The sequence below is a fragment of the Dermacentor albipictus genome, unplaced genomic scaffold, assembly GCF_038994185.2.
Source record: "Dermacentor albipictus isolate Rhodes 1998 colony unplaced genomic scaffold, USDA_Dalb.pri_finalv2 scaffold_21, whole genome shotgun sequence".
Lineage (NCBI taxonomy): Eukaryota > Metazoa > Arthropoda > Arachnida > Ixodida > Ixodidae > Dermacentor > Dermacentor albipictus.
The window spans coordinates 718,299-741,205 of record NW_027225575.1 but is presented as its reverse complement, the minus strand read 5'-3'; the positions used below and the strand labels follow the sequence as shown (position 1 = coordinate 741,205).

At 43.1% G+C, this 22,907-nt stretch overlaps 1 protein-coding gene across 11 annotated transcripts in view; it reads right to left on the bottom strand.

Moving 5' to 3' along the window:
- Positions 1-22,907, bottom strand: part of LOC139052300 (protein transport protein Sec16B-like) — a 492,173-nt gene that overhangs the window by 279,434 nt on the left and 189,832 nt on the right. For all 11 annotated transcript variants that reach the window (XR_011509833.1, XM_070529379.1, XM_070529385.1 and 8 more), the window contains 3 exons: positions 5,420-5,709; positions 4,695-4,812; positions 703-896 (listed from right to left, as the gene is read on the bottom strand). Coding sequence is in view for 10 of the 11 variants with exons in the window: in XM_070529379.1 (XP_070385480.1) it covers positions 703-896; positions 4,695-4,812; positions 5,420-5,709 (602 nt within the window). In the remaining variant the exon portion in view is untranslated. The remainder of the gene's footprint in view (positions 1-702; positions 897-4,694; positions 4,813-5,419; positions 5,710-22,907) is intronic.

The following is a 22,907-nucleotide window of genomic DNA, read 5'->3' as shown; positions in this document are numbered from 1 at the left end:
TTACTTGAAAAAGAATTTGAATTTCTAAGTCGGTCCCGATAGAAACGTTTCTTGTGTTTAAAAAAAACCGTCGTGGTGTGAACCTCTCCTCTTGTCCTTTGTGTTTTTGACTGGTTTTTTCGTTCAAGTACCGAATCGATGTCTGCACTGCTGGGTTTGTCTTCTTATAGACCAGGGGTTTCCACGAAACCCAGGAGTTCCATGAACGGCATTTTAAGGTTTTGTGAGTGGCCAAAACAAAGCCAATCCCAGCTCCCATTTGGAAGGATTTTTACATTACAAAGTAGATTTAACAACTATAAAACCCGCAGTTAACAGTGGTCGGTTATCTTGCCCATTCCTTCCTAGTCCCATCCAAGCTCTTTCATTGGGAGAGCTGGGACACCCCGCACAGGAATAACTGGAGCGCTCGTCCTGTCCCTTAAGTACTCATCTTTTTGCGGGTCTCCTATTAATCTCCTGAGAACCAACTCTACCCATCCTAGATGCAGGCCCTTTTCTCATAAGAGGCAGAACACTGTTTTCCTCATTTGAATGACCACACTAAGCAGGCACATAACATTTCCCCAATGAATCCTGATCACATAACACTGCATTTGCATACTGCTACTCGACGTTCATACACAGTTTCTCCCTTTCTATCCTAATGCTTGGAGCAGCTATGCCTTGCCTGGTTTCTTCATACACAAACAAATATCTTACCATGGTCGAGGCGTGTGGACTCATTGTCAAGAATGCTGGGATCACAATCATCTTCCGTGTTGCTGGCAAAGCTCTCATCACGACGCGAATCTCCATTGGCCGACGAACGGCCAGAATGCACACTGAGGCGCTCCATTATCTGTGCCGGGTTGTAGCCTAGCCGAGCGTAGTAAGCATCCACTTGCTGTTTATAGCTGTAAGCCGAAAAGATGTAAAGCACCACCATTTTACTGGGACGAAAAAGAAAACAGCTCTTCAATTTTCTCCTAGTAAAACTTCCCACATGCAAGTTACAAGAGCCAGTTTCTTCAATAGGAAATCCAGTTTCAACATGTAGGTTGACCAGCTTATGAAAACTAGGGATGTGCGAGCAGTAACTGTTCAGACTGAACCGAATACAAATATAATATAGGGCAAGAACTAAATCAAATCTCAAATGCTTTTCAAATAAATAACAGCTGTTTTTATAATTAATACAAAACGATGTTCACATCCCAAACTGATAATGTCGCAAGTTTCTGTCACTACATTGCACTGAAGCATTGTTTATTGAAAAGCACAATTAGGAATAAATAAGCAGTTTCTTCGCATGTACAGAACTTTCCAGAGTGCCGACATCTCAAGCCACATAACCTTGAATAAAATAGCACCAAAAAGTAGTAGGATAACCTTTATATCAAAATGTAAATTTAGTATAAGTATTTCACTCATACTAATATACAGAAATGAACCCTAAAACTCCCCCAAAAATATTAAATCCTCTAAGCCGGCGTAACTCTCTGGCACAAAGCTTCGTTGCCCATTGTGCAAAGCTATGTTCATTAGGTACTAGGTACTGTAGTAGCAATGTACCTCAAAACATCTTTCAGAGCCTCAAAATAACTCACAGCTTCCATTTTCTTTTAGTTCTCTGGAGGATCCTCAATCCCACACTTATGTGGCTCCTTTAAATTACACCTATCTCAAATGTTTTCAGACTGCCACAATACTGACCTAGAGATACCAGGAACAGAAAAAATACTATGAGTCAAACTATTCAAAAGTTACCAGGAACTCAATCTGAATTTGAAACAAAACTGCTCACACTCCATACACCAGAAACAACTTAGCAAGATAAACATTCCACAAAATAAAATTCAAGCTTTGAAGCAGAGATATTTCACTACTAAAACCCAAGGGTAACATATGTATTGAAAACAAAGAAATGTGCTTCAGCACATCTCCTATAATGACTATGGGCCATCACCACACTGGAGTCCGACCATACCCATTTCATGCGTTGAAAAAGTACATTGAGAATTCACTTTTTAAATTTCAGCATAAACTCAGGTTTCGTAGGGCTTTGTTAAAGGTGCAAGCAAAACACATATTTTTAAAACATGCAGCATGTACCAGGGTGGGTGAAGTATTTCCACCAACAGAAATTAAGAGCAAATTTATGTGCACTCTGTGGTTGATGCAGTCATACCATTACATATCCCTTTACATTACATTACATTATCCTTACATTATGTATGAACATTTCGACCATGCTACAACACCACAACCATACCTGTTAACCAAAAAAACCTCTAAGTCAAAGAAATTTCACATTAGTTTTCAGTTTCAATACTGCGTCAGTTCACACTTCACACTTGCCTAATACAAATAATACAAAACAAAACAATTTTCTAATGACCACAAAAACAAGTCTTGTAGGCACACATGGTGCATACTAGCATACGAATGTTCTTTAGCAATGCATCAATACTCAGAATGTCAATGCATTCATATCACACCAAAAATCAAGTTCAATTTCAACTTTGCAGCAAAATGTTTTGACCATACAGGTTCTCTCACAGGCTCACTAAAGAAAACGTTGAAGTGATGCACTAGAGCCCCAAGCTGCTCAAAGCATGAGTTTTACAAAGAATATAACCTTTGTATATAAGATGATAATGAAATAGAAAATTGTCTTCTGCCAGATTGTATCATGAAGCTACAAATGGTTGTAGCTTCATGATAAAATCAGGTGAAAAATAATTTTCTCTTTCAAGAACCTTCATTCAGCTTGCGTGCGTCTGCAGAACTGATTTGTTATAAGATGACAATGTAAACGCATGCAGCAGACTGGAGCTGCTATTATTAGGACAAAGCATCAATTCACATGACATGTCTTGCTTATAACTGCTAAACTGAAGTCAACCATAGATAATAAAAAGGTTACCTTATTTTTGCACATATAACCAGCACCAAAAATTTTTTAAATTGAACAGTAAAGTCAGGGTGCAGGTTATATGCGAATTTTACCTTGAGGCGTGGCTTCAAGACAGTGTAGCACACTCTGCCGTGAAGCCACACCTCAAAGCAAGGTTCTCCACCATTTAAAGTTCCGTTATCTCCTAGGCAACCTATTCCCATCCTTAACGGTCACCCATTCAGATCCTTTTTACAAATCGGCATTTTGCCTTTAGCAGTTAACGAATAGTGCTCGCAGCACCAGTGACCTAGAACTCGGATCATCATGAACTGCGCTCACCACTATCTGTTAAAATTTGTATTCACATCACAGACATGATTGTGGACAAATCATTTGCGTAACATGTGATCTGAATTGGATCACATCACCACACACATTCACACGACTCAGGATGAAAGCACATAGGAAGCAAGCCCTCAAATGGGCAACGGATACAGAGCAAACATGACCGAGCCCAAAATACCAACAGTGACTTGGCTCTCCACCATATCGCAAGGAGCTTCACACAGACCGAGGGCGTGCAGTGTGAATAGGTGACATGGTTACGTGACACGCAATTCACAAGCTCAAATCACAATTTGCTTCGTCATGTGAATACAACTTTACAGTGCAGCATAAGCTGAAGATTATCAGCACCGCCAAAGAAGGGGGTGAGGGGGAACCGAGAAATTGGCTGAAGATACCACATGGTCGAATTGCACATCCATGAATGGAGATTGTTCTTTGAAAGATTTGGGCATTGTCCTAGCAGTTATTTGCACAAATTATATGCACAGAGCTCTTTTCTTCATTTTTTCGGGCTGTTGTAAGTGGTGCTGCAAATTATACACTAGAAAATACAGTCAGTGCATCACCTTTCAACAAAAAGCAAAGTGCAGTCGGTCCAATTTTAGAAGATTTTCCGGCAGAACTCACTGACGCTACATCTTCACACCACTGTGCTGGTGCTATATGCTGTAATGCGGGCCTCTCTCTGGGTGGACTTCCGACTCAAAGCAGGTAGTAATGCCCAACAAAGCATGACCTCGGAGATCATCTGCACTGCTTAGAATATTTTCATCAGTGACCTTATGTGTCACAGGCAATGTGAATTGCAGCAATGTGTGCACCATTCAGTTGGGTATTTCCCTGCAACCAAATAATCTCCTGGCATGCAATAAACATTTCGACCTTCTTACAAGTGCAGTCTTAGAACTGTCTGCCTTTAGTGCCCCTTTAGAGATATTTCAGCAAAGCGATGGTGTAATTTTTCAGCTTGATAGACCGCAAAAGACACGACATCTGGGCCACAATAATGTAGCTATGCTTTTCCTTATGTTATTCCTTTTCACCCTTCATCAGTGGTCAGAGTGATACACCAGCCACATTATTAACAGGATCAGCTGGCCAGGAATGGTGGATGATAAGAGTGGAAGGCATCACTACAATATTGCAACCCAGTATAAGCAAAATTTCATTAATTACATCATAAAATTTGCACCAAGTTCACCTATATGAGCACATTCAGTCAGCATCACAAACTTGCGGGAAGAAAACATGAAAGGAAATGTTTCAGTTGCGATCCTGCAACAAGTTCTAATAAGAATAGTGGGTATGATAATGTTGTGGCATTAATGTTTCCATTAATAATCAAGGATCAAAGTAAAAAAAATTCAGGACAGTACACACTTCAGAACAGAGCCACTCCTTTCACACAAGCATCCCCTCAAGCAGCAGCACATCAAACCTTGCTTACGAACTATTGTCAACTCACGCTGGATTGGTTCTGTATAACTCATCATAATAGCCATAGCCGTAGCCCGAGCGTGGTGCATAGCCATAGTGATAGTAATTGTAGTAGTCCCTCCGGTAAGTGTTGTAGTCATAGCCACCTGAAGACAAAAGAGGAAAAAAAAAAGATACAACAAAAGACACTAGTTTGAAGAAATGGCAGAGCACAATCAGAAATTGCATAATACAAACCGACTGTCGCTGTTCCATTTACATGCATTTCAACACGTAAAACCATTAGTCAAATTCGAACACGCATAAACACATGTGCTGGTTAGTCCACACAACTTTCTGCAACTTGCGTCTGATTCTTGTTGCAGTATACAACACCGAAATGCCTTATTTGGTTTCTTTATAAGAATATTTGCGCTAGACCTCATGCCATGAAGGCCCACGCGCTTTTTAAGTATTCCTAACAACCAACTCTCCAGACAGGACAAGAATATTGTTCAGCATATGTATGTACACATAATTTACTTCTAGTTCCTTGAATACTTGGCATCACATTCCTCAAATTATATTAACCTTTGCAGTGCCCTCTCTCCCCTGAAGCTAGTTGTGTAGAGACAGAAAAACAAGCATGCTACGAAGCTAAACCAATAAACAAATGCATAGGCTTACAAAGCCTCTGCTCCCAGTAAGATTCACCTTTTTGTAATTTCATAAATTTAATTTATCAATCAGGCATTGCTTAGCCACAGGCCTTACCGGCTCCACCAGCTCCTCCGTAGCTTTTCTGATCATAGTAGGCACTAGATGCGATTTTGTCAGCATCCCGATACTTTCGGTGCTTGCCAGTGCCATAACCCCTTCGAGATTCCGGAGAGGAGCTGTCAGATTCACTGTGCCTCGATGATGGTCGGTTGTGACTGTCCCTGTGCCTTCGGTCACCCCGCCTGTCATAGTCATCGAGGTAAGCGTCCTGGGAGGTTCGGCTTGATGGTCGGCCACGGTCACTGTACCGGTCGCTATGATGGTCATCATACCGGTAGTCATGCCTGCATGAGTATTGTAACTTTCTGGTTACATGTGTTGCTCAAACATTCCATAAAAGTGCTTGCAGCGCCCAAAAACAATACATAGACCATGGGTTCTCAAAGTGGGTTCCGCGGAACAATTTTCCCTGGTTCTACATTCGCCAAGTGGCTAAGATGGCAAACCATGTGCATTTCTGCCGTTTGCAGGTAGGTGCCACTAGTGCGCATGCTGACGTATATATCAGAGGATTAAAAATTTAATGCATGAAGCAGCACAACACAGATGGTTCTAGTACGGTAGTTCAGCGAGCGCTTTGCTAATGTGTGACGCAAAAGAGCAAACATGGTGCTAGCATCCAACCAAAATGAAGTAGCAGAGTCCGCATTGCCATAGTCACCAGCGGAAATCGTATGTGATATGTGACTGACCACAATGCAGGAATGCTTCGTGCCTAACTGTGCCCTTAAGCCTTTATTGTTGCGTTTATCACCATGCATAAAACCATGTTGGCGGTTGGCCTCGTGCATTCATAACTGCGTAGCCACCATCCATGACTGTGTAGATAGCACAGACAACGAATAATTTATGAGGTGCAACTCGGCTCCTTCTCATGTCGTCATAATGTCATCTAGGAGTGCAGCGGCAGATGTCATGACAGTGCCCTCTACCGAACGTCTGACTTGTGACGTATGGTCACGCGACAGTTTGTTGAAGCCGTCGAAGCAATGCAGAAGATCCGCCCGATGCGGGGAGCGCTCTTGTCATCTGCTCGCACGTGGCTGCTTGATGCCAGTGTGCCACCCTTGCATTAGATTCAAGATACATGAATTTCTTAGGTAGCCATAGCTTGAGTACACTAGCTCAACACGATGCCTGTCGCTACAAAAGACAACTATTATAACATGCTCTCGCTAAGCTGGCCGGAGCATTATGAGGCAGGGACCAACCAGTACCGCCTCAAGGAGCAACAATGACTTTTTCGGCTGGCCAAGGATGTCTGCGCCTCCAAGGTCAGCGTAGTATTTACGCCTGGTGACCATTCTGCGGGGGAAATGCTTTTAACAGATGTAGTCACTTGTTGTCAGTTCTCGATCCATGCTTTCTATAGCTCTCGCCCATTCTTGCAGGCGTTAAAATCGTTTGGAGCTTTGAAAGTTTGAGCATTTTCCGCACAGGACTTGTATTCGTTGTTACAGCTTGGGACGAAGTGTCGGTACCCCATTTTCGATCATCAGTGAACACATACACAGTGAACACTTACATCATAGAGGAGCAGTGGAGGAACTGCATAAAATATGAAGGGATGATTCTGTCTGCTGGAAGCGAGCAGCAGCCTCTGCTCTACTCTGCTGTTCCGTCTGTCTACGTCTGCCCAAACGTGCTGCAGAAATATAATGAAATTTTGTTTCACCGCACAAAAGCTATGTATCGCATACTCTGATTGGCACTTTTATGGAGTATGATAATAACGTAGAACAACTTCTCATCTTTAATTACGTAAAAAAACTTGAAAAGCACTAAGTGCAGTTTTTTATATGTGCAAGGTTATGATTGCTGATCATATGCTCTTTCTACACATGCCTGGCTACGATTACAGATCGTTTGATCTTTCAAGTGCGCTAGTTTCTGGCTCTTATCACTGCATAAAAAGCATGTGATTATAAATATAAACCATGAAAGCAATATTTACACTAAAACGGTCTACAGGTCTTTTATTCCTTGAGCACAAACCGCGCTGGTACATAACTTTTATGGCGACATCCAACAACCCAGCGCAAGCAGCCAGAAGCAGGCGCCGTCAGAGACAGTGGCCACGCGTGCTCCACTCCGACTGTGAGGGAGAACAAAAGTAGTTCCTTGCGGCGCAGTAGGGGGCGCCATGCCAATGTTCGCCAACTTGCAATAGCACGTCTTCTCATCTCCTCCTCACCAAGCGGAACATCATCACGACTCGCGCTCACGCCCACCCATAGTTTCACCTCCTGTTATTCTTAGCCCATGCTTGATAGCGACAGCGGTTTCGTTCGCATTTGCTGCAACAAATGGTACTTTTATTTTGACCTGGCACGTGTATTGGCCACCTGCCTTCACAACCGCAAGGACGCCGTCTATGATTGCATCAATATTGGCCACGGTTTCGTCTGCAGCAGTAGTGGCAAACAATAGTTTCTCTTTGACTCGGTGCAAAGCTGTCAAAGATGAATAGCACTGGCTACATCGTGATGGAGAGGCGATTTGTTGGCAACCAGCTCACTGACGAAAAAATAATCAAAGTGTGCACGCAGTATTGAAAAGCGTGTCTCAGATTAAGAGGAACACCGAGGCCGCACTGCAAAGAAAGTCGCAAGGCTTTCGCCACTGTGAGCGCTAATCAGTCACAAGATGAAGAGAATTGCACCTTCAGCACTGCTCTTGTGCAAAATATAAACAGTATTTGCCGATTCTTTCAGTGAATAAAAATATGTTGATGTAGTAAGCATTGTTTATTGTTTTTTTGATACCCTTGAATGAATGAATGTGTGTTGGTTAGTGGCGCAAGGGCCAGGTATGGCAAAAGAGTGCCATGCCATTGTTAGCGATTTCGCAGTGAAATAATGATTTCTGTGAAGTTGATGTGACGTGGCTGTAGAGAAGCCTAAAAAATAGTCACTGTAAAGTGCGTAATATCTATGTGCAATAAGACTACGGCGATGACTAATGACGGGTACTATAACGCTTATACTGCATTGCGGAAGAATGATAGGATATACAGACCATCACAGATGCAAAATTTGCTTCAGCACAACTGCCTCACCAGGGCCCTTGAAACACCAGGGCCTGGAGGCATGTGCTATACAGTACGACTATCGCAGTGGCATCTTCTGAAGAGAGGAAGCGCTACGAATGTATGGGACTAATAACATGTAAGACAACATCTCTGAGGAAACCTAGGACTGTGTTTGTATTAAAAAGCGGCTCTGGACCGAGAAACATTACAGGATGAAGAGGAATGTGCTGCCGGTATGCTAAGGAAAAATGTCTCTCTCACATTCGGCTTCCCCACACTCCAGGAGGACATGGAGAACGGTCAGCCTCTTCCTGCATCTACCACAGGTTGGAGGGTCATTTCCGGTGAGTAGAGAATTATGGGTACCAAATGTGTGTCCTATTCTGAGGCAACAGAATAGGACATCTGTTCAGCGTGATTTTGTTGCAGAGGGCCAGAATCCTTACTGTGGCTTTATCACGTGGAGCTTATTATTTGTTTCCGTGTCCCACATGCATTGCCAATAGTCTTGCAGTTTCTTACGTAAGAAAGGTTCCAGATCTGTAACAGGGATGGTAGACGTAGGATTAATACCCCTGTCACACAGGCACCTGTGAACTCCGTTGAGCATGAAACTCCCTAACGGAGATTGATGGCAATGGAGTTGCGGCCGTGCTACACGGCACAGTGCGAGCTTTCGACGGGCGTCGCACGGGGTAGAAACGGCGCTGCTGCGCTTACTTCCGCGTGCAACTGTTCACGTATACAGTCGTCGTTAAAGTTAGCTATGTGTATTTTTTTAACGCAGTACGTAATAACATAAAATCAGAGCGAGAAACTATGCGGCACGTTACCGCAAGACTTTTGTTTTCCAAGCATAGCGAAGTTGCAAGCGATGCTGGCCACACTGCGCGTTTGCTTTCGCGTGTGGGCAGCGCGGGTCACGTCTGGCCGGTGGGCTTCGAGTTGTGATGCCGCTGTGTAATCACGCGTCTTTGTGTTCGCGACGATAATGTGCCGGGATCGCTCATGACGCGTGTCACCCGGAGAATTTACCCGTGCGGCATGAACGACACCACGTGCGGCTCGCGTGCATATAAAAACAAACGAAATGGCGGAACGACATTTCCTGATGCGGCGTGGCGAAGTATTGGTGTAGAGGGTACAGTCACTGATGCCCTTAAAAACAAATTAAACTTCCATTATGTGGCATATATCTCAAGGCAAAAAAAAAAATAATAGTGCTAAAACTTATAAATTAACCAGTTACGATAATTTTACTAGCGTGGTTTCTCTGCGGAACTGTAGCTACCTGGGAACTAGAGTACTCCATCCAACCGTAATGGTCATTGCCGAACTCCCTTCACCCAAAATCTCCATTTAACTTCCTTGGCGCAAGGGAGACCGTGTGACAGGGAGCGCAACTCTATTGGCTTAAAGACTAAGGAGTTCAATGGAGTTCGCGGGTGCCCGTGTGACAGGGATATTATAGCTAGTGATATGAGTAATGTGGCCATTTTATCAGCTAGTACATTACCCTCGATGCCTCTATGGCCAGGTACCCAGCATACTATTACATGTCTATATGATAAATAAATGCTGCATAAGAGTGAGTAAAGTTAAATGAAAATCCTATTTGTAAAATTTTGTAAGGAGATCAGCACTTTTACAAGACTTAACAAGTCTGTGAATATTATTGCTCTGTCAAGTTTAAATTTCTTTATATGTTTTACCGGAGACAGTACAGCATAGGTGAGACCTGTGATGCAGCAGAGGGTGCTAAAAATCCCTGGGTACGGACAGGCCGCCATTGGAATCTGAACCTGGCAACGTTTAATGTTAGAATGTTATCTAGTGAGACCAGTCTAGCAGTGCTATTGGAGGAATTAGCGAGCATTAAATGGGATATAATAGGGCTCAGTGAGGTTAGGAGGACAAAAGAAGCATATACAGTGTCAAAAAGCGGGCACGTCCTGTGCTACCGCGGCTTAGCGGAGACACGAGAACTAGGAGTTGGATTCCTGATTAATAAGGATATAGCTGGTAACATACAGGAATTCTATAGCATTAACGAGAAGGTGGCAGGTTTTGTTGCGAAACTTAATAAGAAGTACAAATTGAAGGTCGTACAGGCTAATGCTCCTACATGCAGTCATGACGACAAGGAAGTCGAAAGCTTCTATGAAGATGTGGAATCGGCGCTGGGTAAAGTCAAAACAAAATGCACCATACTGATGAGCGACTTCAATGCCAGGATAGGCAAGAAGCAGGCTGGAGGCAAGTTAGTGGGGTAATATGGCATAGGCTCTAGGAATAGCAGGGGAGAGTTATTAGTAGAGTTTGCAGAACAGAATAATATGCGGATAATGAATACATTCTTCCGCAAACGGGATAGCCGAAAGTGGACGTGGAGGAGCCCGAACGGCGAGACTAGAAATGAAATAGACTTGATACTCTGCGCTCACCCTGGCATCATACAATATGTGGACGTGCTCGGCAAGGTGCACTGCAGCGACCATAGGATGGTATGAACTCAAATTAGCCTAGACTTGAGCAGGGAACGGAAGAAACAGGTACATAAGAAGCCAATCCATGAGTTAGCGGTAAGAGGGAAAATAGAGGAATTCTGAATCAAGCTACAGAACAGACATTCGGCTTTAACTCAGGAAAAGGACCTTAGCGTTGAAGCAATGAACGACAATCTTATGGGCATCATTAAGGAGTGTGCAATAGAAGTCGGTGGTAACTTCAATAGCTATCGCAGGAGATGAAAGATCTGATCAAGAAACGCCAATGTATGAAAGCCCCTAACCCTACAGCTAGACTAGAACTGGCAGAACTTTCCAAGTTAATCAACAAGTGTAAGACAGCTGACACAAGGAAGTATAATATGGATAGAATTGAGCATGTTCTCAGGAACGGAGGAAGCCTAAAAGCAGCGAAGAAGAAACTAGGAATATTTTTTTATTCAAAATACTCACAAGCTCCAAATAAGAGTAATGTGTGAGGGGAGCATGTACAGAAAATGAGGGACACAAAAAAAAAGCAGCTCATGCATCATTACACAATGGGTAACAGTTTCGCAGGACGCAGAGAAGTAATGACAAGTATAAAGCTACCAATATAAGGCCAGTAAAATATTGCACAGTATATGCAATCTCTGAAGGAACATTGAAATGGTGGCTAAAAGGGTGACTAACAAAGTACAAGACAGTGAATAAAACAGCTAAGAAAACCAGAGCAGTACTTGGTCTTTGAAGACTGCAGAGTCATGAATGGCAACGATGCGATCAGGAAGATCATTCCAGTAACTTACGGCACGCGGAAGCGCTGATGATTTAAAAGCCGTGGTTCGGCCAAATATGCACCTAAAGCTGTGGCTATTACAACGATGACAGGATGTACGATGTGGTTTGGTAAGGGGAAGGGTAGTAGGATGCTGACTATGAATTATTTTGTGGAAAAGACAGAGCAAAGCCACCTTCCTTCGCAGCTCTAGTGTTGGGAGTGATAGCGAGGTTAGTAACGCTAGTCTGTTGGTCATATTTACTGGTTATAAAACATACCACGCAGTTCTGAATTCGTTCTAGTGACTGAGATAAGTCTTATGCAGTGACCATATGGGCGAGGCAAATTCAAGTTGAGGACGAACAAAAGTCTGACAGGCTAGTTTTCAAGTGGTTAATGGGGCATCTCGAAGTTTACGTTTCAGATAGCCAAGAGTATGCGATGCTTTGGCGGTCATGTTATTAATGTGAGTCTTCCAGCAAAGATTGACATTGAGATATAGGCCAAGGTACTTGTATGAAGTTGCATGCGCATAAGGGTTAGAATTTAGTGAGTATGGGGAGGCTGAAGGCATCTTTTTGCGGGTAAAAGTCACAGTTCTGCATTTGTCAGGACTCAGCGTCATCTGCCCCGATGTGCACCAGTTATTGATTTGATCTAAGTCAATCTGAAGTTCAAGGTGTTCAGAGGGTGAGCTAATTTTTCAATATATTATGCAGTCGTCTGCGAAAAGTCTAATGGTTGAAGTAGTGCAGATTAATGGTAATGTAGTCTAATGGTAAGGTCATTGATGTAGATTAAAAACAGTAATGGAGCCAAGACGCTGTCCTGGGGAACACCGGAGGAGACGTCAGTTAAATCGGATGAATATCCGTCAACGACGGTGAACTGCTTACAAAATGACAGGAAATTACAGGAAGTTGAAGAATGTAAGTGCAATGACGATAGTTTAGTGTGGAACGCGATCAAATGCCATGGAGTAGTCAAGAAAAATGCAGTCAGTATGGAAACCTTCATTTATGTTAGAACACAGTTCGCTGGTGAATTTTATTAACTGCGTGTCACATGAATATCCCTTCCTAAATCCATGCTGGTCTGGGAAAAAGAAGTTAATGTAGCACGATGCCTGATGCGACGATGTGTTCAAGAAGTTTGCATGCGATACAGGTTAGAGATATAGGGCGATAGCTACTGACATGATTTCTATCACCAGCTTTAAAAATTGGAATAACTTTAGCGATTTTCCAATCATCAGGTATTTCCCTAGTAGACAATGATTGCTCGAATATGTTACAGAGGATAATGGTGGAATGATTTTAGGTGTTCTTAAGGATTTTAGCATTTATGCCATCAATGCCACAGCAAGTTGATAAGTTGAGGTTACTAACTAAAGATGTAATGCCAGTAGCAGTCACGTTTATAGGTTCCATGTATGATAGTGGACATTGGTTAGCAGTGGGATACTGGAATGGTCTTCTTGAGTAAAGACAGATCTAAAGGAAGTGTTGAAAACAAACGTGCACTCTTGTTTACTTGTGGGCGCCCCGACGTCGTCTTGCAGTGAGATATGAGCATCCTTGCTTTTCGGTGATATGGTCTTCCAGAACTTTGAGAGGTTATTCTTGAATAATCAGATGTATGCGTTAAGAGACAAAGCCAGCAATATCATTACTAATATGGATGAGATAGTTCAAGTGGCTGAGGAGTTCTACAGAGATTTATACAGTACCAGCGGCACCCACAACGATAATGGAAGAGAGAATAGTCCAGAGGAATTTGAAATCCTACAAGTAACGCCGGAAGAAGCAAAGAAAGACTTTCGAGTTATGCCAAGGGGGAAGGCCTACAAGTAACGCCAGAAGAAGTAAAGAAAGACTTTTGAGTTATGCAATTGTTGAAGGATGGTGGGCAGATTGTTCTAGAAAAACTAGCCACCCTGTATACGCAATGCCTCATGACCTCGAGCATACTGGAATGATGATGAATGTGCTGTTTTGTGGCGCAAGGGCCAAATGTGGCCAAAGAGCGCCAAGCCGGTAGTAATGTGTTCGCAATGGGGGTATGAATAACGAAGGGCAAATGTTACGGTGGCTGTAAAGGGGCCTAAAAACAGTCGGTCTGAAATGCATAAAACCTATACAAGATAAAACTATGCCGATGGTTAATGGGCTGTACAATGGACACGAATTACACATTGTGAAGTAATGATGATTTAGTGATATATCTCGCAGATATACTTTTTACAATAAGCACTACTGCCTTACAGAGTCCTTGGGATGCAAGGGCCTGTAGGCATGTGCTATGCAAGACTACCATCACAGCGGCATCCTCTAGAAAGAGGATGTGCTATGAATATCTGGGGCTAAAAACTTGGAAGTTGAGATCTTTCAAGAAATTTAGAACTGATTTGGTGTCAAAGAACGGTTCTTCACCAAGAAACATTGCTGGATGGAGAGGGGTGTGCTGACGATATACAAGGGGAAAATGTCTCTTTCTCACAGCGTCGGCTTCCCGACACTCCACGAGGACGTGGAGAACGGTCAGCCTCTCACCACATCTACCACACGTTGGAGGTTCATTTCCAGTCAGTAAAAAATTGTGAGTGTCATAGGTGTGTCCTATCCTGAGTCGACAGAACAGGACATCAGTTCGTCGTGTTTTCGTTTTCGGGGGCCAGAAACATAACTTTGGCTTAATCAAGTGAAGCTTATTCGTAGCTTCCATGTCCCACAAGCGTTGCCAGTATCTTCGCAGGTTCTTCCGTAAGAGAGGCTTCAGATCTGTGACAGGGACAGCAGCCGTAGGAATAAGAGCTTGCGAGGTGATTGATGTAGCCATTTTGTCTGCTAGTACATTCCCCTCGATGCCTCTATGGCCAGGTACCCAGCATATAATGACATGCTGGTTAGACATATACGTTCTACAGAGAATGGAATAGAGCTCAGTAAGTACAGGGTTTTTGTGTTTACAGAGTGACTTCAAGGCTTTTACGACGCTTAAGGAATCTGTATATATAATTGATTTTGGAAGATTTGATTTTCTGATATGTTTCACAGCCGACAACAGTGCATGGGCCTCAGCCGTAAATATACTTGTTTCAGGGTGCAGCACACCGGATTCCGAGAAGGATGGACCAGTGGCTGCGTAGGACACCCCGGCATGCGACTTAGAAGCGTCTGTGTAGAACTCTGTACACGAGTACTTGTATTGGAGCTCCAAGAAATGCATTTTGATATGTGTCTCTGGCGCATGTTTGGTGACCTCTACAAAGGATGTGTCACACTCTATCAGCTGCCACTGCCATGGCGCTAACAGTTTCGCTGGAGCCATAAGACAATGTTGAAGCACCTGAACACCCATTTCCTCACTGAGGTTCCTTGCGCGCAAAGAGAACGATCTTCTCGCTGCAGGTCGGTTATTGAAGAGTATGGCATTGTTCATATCGTTTATGCATGAATAAGAGGGGTGTTCAGGGTTTGAGTTTACTTTGAGGAAATATGTAAAACTGATATATGATCTCTGAAGGTGAAGTGACCATACATTTGCTTCTGCATAAAGGCTTTGCACGGGGCTGGTCCTGAAGGCTCCGGTCGCGAGGCGGATTCCTAAATGATGGACAGGATCCAGCATCTTTAAAGCACTTGGTGTAGCGGACTGATATACAATAGCGCCGTAGTCAAGACGTGAGCCAACAAGACACCTATACAAGTTCAAAAGACATTTCCTGTCACTGCCCCATGTTGTACTTGATAGGAGTTTCAATAAGTTCATTGTCTTGAGGCACTTAGCCTTCAAGTATTTAATATGTGGGATGAATGTCAGTTTCGAGTCTAATATAATGCCGAGAAACTTTTGCTCGGCGCGTACCGGTAATCTGCTACCAGACAGCTCAATAGCAGGACATGATACTATTCCTCTCTTATTCGTGAAAAGAACGCATGTACTTTTCTGTGGGCTCAACCTAAAACCGTTTTCTTCAGCCCATTTTGCCACTTTATTTAGGGCATGCTGGACATGTCGTTCGCAGATAGTTAGGTTGCACGATTTAAAACCAAGCTGCACATCATCTACATATACAGAGTATGACATGGTTCGTGGGATAGCCATGCTCAAAGAATTTATTTTCACAATAGAGAGTGTGCAGCTTAGCACACCACCTTGTGGAACCCCAGTTTCCTGGTTGAAAGACCTTGACAAGGCATGGCCCACCCTAACACGAAATGTGCGGTTAGAAAGGTAACTTTCAATTATACTTAGCATATTCCCGCGGATACCCATAGCGGAAAGGTCTCGAATAATGCCAAAGCGCCATGTGGTGTCGTATGCTTTTTCCAAATCAAGAAATACGGAGAGAAAAAACTGTTTATGTATGAAGGCATCCCTTATATTTGACTCAATGCGGACTAGGTGATCTACGGTCGATCTGCCTTCTCTGAAACCACACTGGTGAGGATCTAGTAGTCCATTGCTCTCAAGGATATAGATTAGGCGCCGGTTTATCATCTTTTCAAAGCATACTGGAATCTTGAAAGAACACTAACATAATCCTAATCCATAAGAAAAGGGACGCCAAAGACTTAAACAATTATAGACCAATCAGCTTACTGTCCACTGCCTACAAAGTATATGCTAAGGTAATCGCAAATGGAATCAGGAACACCTTAGGCTTCCGTCAACCAAAGGACCAGGCAGGATTCCGTAAAGGCTACTCAACAATAGACCATATTCACACTATCAATCAGGTGATAGAGAAATGTGTGGAATATAACCAACCCTTACATATAGCTTTCATTGATTAGGAGAAAGCGTTTGATTCAGCTGAAACCTCAGCAGTCATGGAGGCATTACGGAGTCAGGGTGTAGACGAGCTGTATGTAAAAATACTGAAATATATCTATAGCGGCTCCACAGCCACCGTAGTCCTCCATAAAGAAAGCAACAAAATCCCAATAAAGAAAGGCGTCAGGCAGGGAGATACGATCTCTCCAATGCTATTCACAGCGTGTTTACAGGAGGTATTCAGAGACCTGGATTGGGAAGAATTGGGGATAAGCATTAAAGGAGAATACCTTAGTAACTTGCGATTCACTGATGATATTGCCTTGCTTAGTAACTCAGGGGACCTATGCATGATCACTGACCTGGAGAGGCAAAGCAGAAGAGTGGGTCTAAAAATTAATCTGCAGAAAACTGAAGTAATGTTTAACAGTATCGGAAGAGAACAGCAGTTTACGATAGGTAGCAAGGCACTGGAAGTGGTAAGCAAATGCATCTACTTAGGGCAGGTAGTTACCACGGATCCGGATCATGAGACTGAAATAATCAGAAGAATAAGAATGGGCTGGGGTGCGTTTGGCAGGCACACTCAGATCATGAACAGCAGGTTGCCATTATCACTCAAGAGAAAAGTGTATAACAGCTGTGTCTTACCAGTACTCACGTATGGGGGTAGAAACCTGAAGGCTTACGAAAAGAGTTCTACTTAAATTGAGGATGATGCAACGAGCTATGGAAAGAAGAATGATGGGTGAAACGTTTATGGACAAGAAAAGAGAAGATTGGGTGAGGGAACAAACGTGAGTTAATGACATCTTAGTTGAAATCAAGAAAAAGAAATGGGCGTGGGCAGGACATGTAATGAGGAGGGAAGATACCCGATGGTCATTAAGGATTACGGACTGGATTTCAAGGGAAGCAAAGCATAGCAGAGGGCGGCAGAAAGTTAGGTGGGCGGATGAGATGAAGTTTGCAGGGACAACATGGCCACAATTAGTACATGACCGGGGTAGTTGGAGAAGTATGGAAGAGAACCAGGCTGATGATGATGATGATGCAGATATAATGGAAGAGCAGCGTGCATATGAGGCAAGGCGAATTTCTCTTCTCTCTGGCTCACTCTTTGTAGGTGCACGAAGTAGCGGTGCAAGCCAAGTCGCAGGCCGTCGAAACGTAATAACTAGGTAAAGTGCATGTGAATATCGCCACATGAATAATTTCAACCTATGTTGCAATTGGTAGTCATTCTAGTTGTTGTTTACAGCTTCACTTTCCATCCACCTTTACAGCATGGATTGGAGCCCATTTTTTTATGTGTAAATAAAGCACTCTCTGCAGAACTAAACCTGTGTGTACGCAGAATGTTTTCTTTTTGGTGCAGGTTCCGATAAGCCAGTTGTGCCACCGGCGCGTACTTGGACTCGCATATACCAATAAAACTTTTTGAACTTGTGTCCTCGCAAGAAAAGAACAAGAAAAAAAAAGCAGCTCTGTTTCCCCCCTTTATCTCTTTTCTGTATATCAGAGAACGCGGCAGAGCGTATTGAAACGCTTTTTCCAGACCCTAGCCTCCAACGGAGGCTGGTGGATCATGCCCGACGAGCAGCCACGCTCAGTGGTGCCCTGGAATAGGGGCGCCAACCATGCAGGCCAGAAATCGGCATCAACCAATAGAAGATGAAGACATCTGGCCCGACCGCTGAATTACTCTTTCTAGGGCAATAAAGTTTACTTCCTCCTCCTCCTCCTCCAGCCGGGCGAGGAAACATCCAACGCATATGCGTGCATGAAGTGCCCAGGATGGATGGATGGATGGATGGATGGATGTTATCAGCGTCCCCTTTGGAACGGGGCGGTGGGCTGCGCCACCAAGCTCTTGCTACTAGATGCCGACCACAGAATTGCTTTCCAGGAAACTGAATTCCTTCAAACATAGACGAACTCGCGAAAGAGACTACTACTGGAGTCATGGCGCATTCAGAATACGGAGGGTAACATAAACCGCGTGAAGGGCAACCTACCCTCGGTGTATGTCCATGGCCTTGGCAACATGACGAAAAGAAGAAAAAGACGCCCAGCCAGGTAGACTTCCGCTCGGTTCCCCATCACAAGAAAGTCGGCACTGCCCTGTAACCTTCCCCAGCACCGGTTATCCCAGTCTCCCAGCGCTACGGCAGCTGTCAACTCCCCCCCCCCCCCCTCCTCTTTTTTGTTTCTCCCCACCTCCCTTTCTGTGAAGTGTCTCCCCACCTTCAGTGCTCCCCCTTCGTTTCTTTACAAAAGACCCTTTCAAAGCTGCACACCATCACCCCCCCGAAGAACAACCACCTGAAGGAGCCGAATGGGCTCCGAAATGTCTGGCTAATAAAATTCAGTTATTTGGTTGGAGTCAGTCTGAAAGTCCTAATCATCTAGAGTGGTGCTTACCAATTATGGACTTAAGCCAATTAGGATCAGCTGGTCATTATACCAGCAAAAGTGATTGACCCAGAATACAGCCTTTAAAGTATTGCTTTGTTATACTATATTATCAGTACTTTGTATGGTACCTGTTTGTCCTACATTATGTCATGTTTAAGTATGAAATAAAGGCAACAACTGAACAGTGCAAAATGTTGAAATAATAAAGCGTTATTCATAAAGCTTTCACAAAGGAGTTACTGTATTAGAAAACCACTGTGCACCAAAAACCAACATCCTTAATGGGTTTAAGAGAAAGGAGTGCTTATATTTATTTTTAATGCAAGCCAAACTTCTTGCTTGGCATACATTGCTAAATTAAGTCCCAATTTACACATTTTTATTTCCTCAAGCTTTTTTTTTTATCTTGCGTGCAGATTTTCCTTGCCTGTGTCTACAAGAACCTTCACAAGGCCTACAAGAGAAAAATTTTGTAGGCAGCTAGCACTCTCCCACTAAGGGAAATTTCTCGGGCAGCCTGGCCTGCTATGGTTGCCACAGCAATTGTGTTCAAGATGCATGAGCAGCCACCTTTGCTTTCATTTGTCACTCTTGTTAACTACACATTCTGCATGTTTTCCAATTTATTATGCAATAAAGCTTGACAACGTCACATGGTGTGAAGTAGATGCCTTGCTACACTTTAGCCTGCATTCATGCTAAATGCAGTGTGCACTTAGCTACACTTAGCCTGCATTCATGCAGTGTGCACTACACTGCATGAAGAGCTAATCTGTGCAGTTGTGTCAAAAAAGTTTACAACAGCATATGCCGATTCATTTTTCAGTTCTGGTAACATGTCATAATGCTATGGAATTCACTTATAAGTGATATGGCAAAGAACTGGCCATTGTTTCTACGAGATGCTACGTGAGCATAGGGCAATATTTTATGAGGTGTATCCACAAATCAAGTTACAATTCACATTAAACAATGCATGGACACCAGAAAAAAAATATTTTATATTGGTGGATAAAGTGATGTGTAGACTATTTTTCCAAGTGTAAACCATCTATTCTGTAGGAAAATATTGAAGGATTACCTTGTTCTTTGTATGCTGGTGTCATGCTTATCTGTCACCTGTAATTGTAACCAGGATGTAATTTCTGCCTGAATCGCAGCATCACTGACAAAATGTTTGCCTGCTAGAAACGATTTCAGTTCTTAGGAGACCCAGAAGAGCAACATTTTATCAACAATGATTCATTTCATGCAGAGAGGACATCCTTGCTCCAGGCAAACATGCACATTAGCATGATATTGGCAAACAAAACATCTTTATTTTTAATCAAAAAATCATTGCTACTGGCGGCACTCAATGATTGGTCTAAGCAAGATGCACTTGTTGACCACTTAGGCTATATAGTACAATATTGGCACGCTACCGGCACTTCCTAAAGAAAGAATGGTTCACATCCAGAAGAACTACTTGCGCATCACTATCCACACATATAAACTTTTTCTTATGTCCATGCCTCATTCAATAGTGAATTGCAACTCTGGAAAACCCTTTGTGTTACTGTAAACACTGCCAAAAATTTTTTGGGAATGTCTATTAAAGGTCCTCTGTTGTTCTTGTCGAGATATCCGTTAGCCAACTTTTAGCGTCACGTTAGCAGGGCTTACTGAAGTACCTCTAAACGTCCACGGCTAAAAAATGATGATGTGTGGTGTTTTATGGTGCAAGGGCCAGGTATGGCCAAAGAGCGCCAAGCCATTGGTAATGAAATGAAAGTGGAGCGATAAATTACGAGCAATGGTTGTAAAAGGGCTGTAAAGGGGCCTAAAAGACGGTCACTGAAAAATGTGTAAGAGCTACATGTAATAAAACTATGACAATGGCTATGAAGCGTGTCATAAACGCGAAAGAAGCATTGTAAAAGAATGACAATAAGCTAAAATTGGTCATTTCAATAAAAATTCGAAAAGCCACTACTGCCCTAACAGAGTCCTTGAAACGCAAGGACCTGAAGGCGTGTGCTGTACAAGGACTACAATCACAGCAGTATCCTCTAGAAAGAGGATGTGCTACGATACTATTGGGCTATTAACATGCAGAACCACATCATTCAAGAAAGCTAGGACAGCTCTGGTGGTAAAAAGAGGTTCCTTACCAAGAAACATACCGGGATGGAGAGGGATACAATACCGGTATGCTAGAGGAAAATGTTTCCTTCTTTCTCTTTTGGCTTCCCGACACTCCACGAGGACGTGGAGGACGGTGAGCGCCTTTCACCACATCTACCACAGGTAGGAGGTTCGTTGCCAGTAAGCAGAAAATTGCGAGTACCATATGCGTGTCCTATTCTGAGTCTACAGAATAGGACATCAGTCCGTCTTGTTTTTGTAACGGGGCGCCAGAAACCTATCCTTGGCTTAATCAAATGGAGCTTATTATTTGTTTCATTGTCCCACATGCGTTGCCAGTAGCTTCGCAGTTTCGTTCGCAAAATAGGCTTGAGGTCTGTGGCAGGAATAGTAGTGGTACTATTACCAGCTTGAGGTGTGACTGATGTGGCTATTTGGTCGGCCAGCACATGACCTTCAATGCATCTATGACCAGGGACCCAGCATAGTGTCACATGTCTACGAGATGGATAAATATTGCACAAGAGAGAGTAAAGCTCAATGAAAACATTATTTTTGTGTTTTCTTAAGGACATTAGTGCTTTTACAACACTTAACGAGCCCGTGAATATTATCACTTTCTCTAGTTTTAATTTCTTTATGTGTTTTACCGCAGACAGTACTGTGTAGGTTTCTGCAGTAAAGATGCTTATACGGGGGTTCAGTACACCTGCTTCAGAGAAAGAAGGTCCAACAGCCGCGTAAGACACACCAACATGCGATTTTGACTCATCGGTGTAGAATTCCAAACAACAGTACTTCAATTGGAGTTCATGGAAATGCATTCGTATTTCATGCTCTGGTGCGTATTTTGTAACTATTGCAAAAGATATATCACACTCTATTACCTGCCAATCCCAAGGCGGTGTTCGAAGAGTGGAACATCCATTTCCACGCTAAGCTCCCTCACACGGAGTGAGAAAGGCTGTCTCACAGAGGATCGATTACGGAAAAGTGCAGTACATGTCGAATCGTTAATAGTTTCACAACAGGGATGTTCAGGATTAGAGTGCACTTTAAGGAAATATGTAAAGCTGTTGTAAGATCTCTGCAGATTGAGTGACAATTCATTCGATTCTACATAAAAGCTTTCAATGGGGCTGGTTCTGAATGCACCTGTGGCCAGACGGATACCCAGGTGGTGGACGGGATCCGGCATCTTTAGTGCACTCGGGGCGGCAAAGTTGTATACTACGGCGCCATAGTCTAACCTTGATTGAATGAGGCTCTTATAAATGTTTATTATACACTTCCTGTCGCTACCCCATGTTGTGTGCGATAGTATATTGAGTAAGTTCATTGTTTTTAGACATTTAGCTTTGAATATATTATGTGTGGGATAAAAGTAAGCTTAGAGTCAAGTATTACACCTAGAAATTTGTGTTCTTTGTAGACAGGTATTTCTTGTTCACACAGTTCCATGCATGGATCTGGAACCAGGCCTCTCTTTCTTGTAAAGAGAACACACAAACTTTTGCAGGGGTTGACTTTAAACCCATTTTCGTCTGCCCACTTAGATATCTTGTTCAATCCCTGCTGTACTTGTCTTTCGCACACTGCAAGGTTACAGGATTTAAAACCTATTTGTATGTCATCTACGTAGACGGAATAAAATATAGCTGGCGGTAATGAAGCGCGGAGTGTGTTCATCTTAACGACAGAGCGTGAAACTGATTTGCCACTCTAGGGTACCTCATTTCCTAAATGAATGTATGCGGCAGTGCATTACCTATTTTCACCCGAAATGTACGGTTTTGTAGGTAGCTTGCGATAATGTTTAACATATTGCCGCGGATGCCCAGCGCCAACAGCTCGCGCAAT